Here is a 2,235-nt window from a genome sequence, read left to right as displayed (position 1 = left end):
CTTCCTATTTGACCTAAATACAACATCTCGGTCCCTCCAGGCAGACTATCGCACAGCCTACACGAGAGGGTCCAAAGGACGAGACATCTCGTGTTGTTGTTTTTTTCCAGGAGTAATTCCTCGTCTCTCCTAGACCAGATTTCTGTCTTGAGCTCTTAGCACAGCGGAGGCTTGAGCTCTCGTTGCTCCCATGGATCGCGACGGGATGGTTTACGCGGGGCAGAAGACACTCCTGGCTGGAAACAAGACACATTCCCGGGAATGATTTTACAGAATCCAAATCATACTTTTGTATTCTAAAACAAGGTCAAAACCTGCCTGTTGAAGGGCAGAAAAAAGTCAACATGCTTAACGATAAAGCGCCGAGGTCGAAGCTGGGACCTCCGTCGAGAGGTTCGTCTTTTTACATCGAGAATCTGCTGCGGACCGCGCACAGTAGGGCTCCGGCTGAGGAGCGGGTGGAGAGGGAGACCCCGAGTTTCAAAGTTACCGTCCAGAGCCCGGTGATCTGCTCGGGACTGGAAACCAAACGTCCGGACGAGAGTGAAGTGCTGAACTGGAGCGGGACATCACTAAACACAGCCCACGGCACCTTAAGAAGTAAGTGCTACTGCGGATATGTGCATGTTGTCTTCGTCTGGTAATTCGAGCTGACTTCAATGTGCAAATTGCAATGGCAAATTCCATAATAATAATAATAATAATAATAATAATAATAATAAGTCCCTGGTTAAACCGCCGCAATTCGTGCGTAAAAGTATAAATTGCCAGCTGGGTCAGAATGAGGCTACGTTCTCACACAAACATCCCTCTGCGGTTCATTAAGAGGACATGGCACACGTAGCACATAACTGTCCCTTCCTCCGTGCGTTTAACACTCGAACTCCCCCATTTATCAGCCATAGCGCGAGTCAACAGCGTTTGGCATCCGGACAACAATCTCACCCGAATGCTCCAAATAGATCCAGTGGATCCGTATTTAGAATCTTGGAAAGGACAGGGCGGCGTGGATGCGCACAGTTTGGTGCAAAACGCGAAATATGTCACATTATGCCCCTCTATTGGACTGACTAGGATTTCTGCCCTCCTAGGTCCACCGTACAAGGATGAACACACAGACCCCGTGCCGACGAGCGACCGGGACTCCCCAGCTTTAACAGGGCGGGCGGAGGAAAAGGGGGATGACAGCTTGACGGATGACAGAGACGAGGAGGACGCGCGCTCATCCTACAGCTGTGACACAGGTGAGGCCAAAGCGCACAGGCTACGTCCTGCACATAAAAAAAATAAAAATTAATTGTCCACCTTGTGTTCTGCGGTCTGCACCGGGGGACATTCGTCAACACGCATGCGCTATGCTTCTGAACCGCTTCCTTGGGCATCATAGGTGTTTGTCTCATCCAAAAACGTGACATTTAGGTGCTGGAGTTAGCAGATTTTTTTAGTTTTGTAAAGAATGAGTCATTTTCATGACAGAGGGTCACAGCCACAAAGGTCCACATACATTTCAGATTAAGCTGCAGGGGTGCAGCTAAGAGTTCCTGGGTCCCGTGAGTCATTGTGGGTAATATTAAACCAATAAGCACCTTGGTATTTGATTGCCTGGATTGTTAAAACAAATATCTTATTTTGTCATCATTACATGTCTTAGTTAACTTTCCAGCAACTTTATAGTTTAAAGCTTATCACAATATATAGTGACATCGCTATAACAGGATTTCATCCATGTCGCCCTTAAAGCGGAGAGCGGCGCTGCATCCGGTTCTGTTTAGTAAAATCTCTCCCTGCTTCCTCCACTCAGGTGACGTGAAAGCGATGCGAAAGAAGAAGACCCGCACCGTGTTCAGCCGGAGTCAGGTCTTCCAGCTCGAGTCCACTTTCGACCTGAAGCGCTACCTGAGCAGCTCAGAGCGGGCCGGGCTGGCCACCTCGCTGCAGCTCACCGAGACCCAGGTGAAGATCTGGTTTCAAAACCGCAGGAACAAGTGGAAGAGGCAGATCGCTGCAGACATTGAGGCCAGCAGCGCCGCAGTCCCAATCCCCTACGCCACCCAGAGGGTGGTCAGAGTTCCAGTGTTGTATCGCGAGAACGTCGCCACGCCTGTGACGCTCACCGGCCTGTCGCAAGCAACGCCAGCGGTGGTCGGCTTCTCTAATTCGATCAGCTACCCATTGACTCCCCACTTCGCCCATCCGGTGTCGTTCATAACGCCACAGATGTCTGGACTGGTGTGA

At 50.2% G+C, this 2,235-nt stretch overlaps 1 protein-coding gene across 1 annotated transcript; it reads left to right on the top strand.

The window, feature by feature from the left end:
- Positions 1–344: 344 nt before the first annotated feature.
- LOC310963961 (homeobox protein HMX3-like) lies at positions 345–2,235 on the top strand (the record flags this gene model as incomplete). Its single annotated transcript, XM_083936918.1, has 3 exons — positions 345–600; positions 1,092–1,244; positions 1,802–2,235. The coding sequence occupies 3 exons, from the start codon at positions 345–347 to the stop codon at positions 2,233–2,235; spliced, it is 843 nt and encodes a 280-aa protein (XP_083793044.1).

The sequence above is a fragment of the Echiichthys vipera genome, assembly GCF_963691815.1.
Source record: "Echiichthys vipera genome assembly, chromosome: 22".
In the NCBI taxonomy this organism is placed as follows: domain Eukaryota; kingdom Metazoa; phylum Chordata; class Actinopteri; order Perciformes; family Trachinidae; genus Echiichthys; species Echiichthys vipera.
The sequence above is the reverse complement of the archived record's forward strand: the minus strand, read 5'-3'. Positions and strand labels throughout refer to the sequence as shown.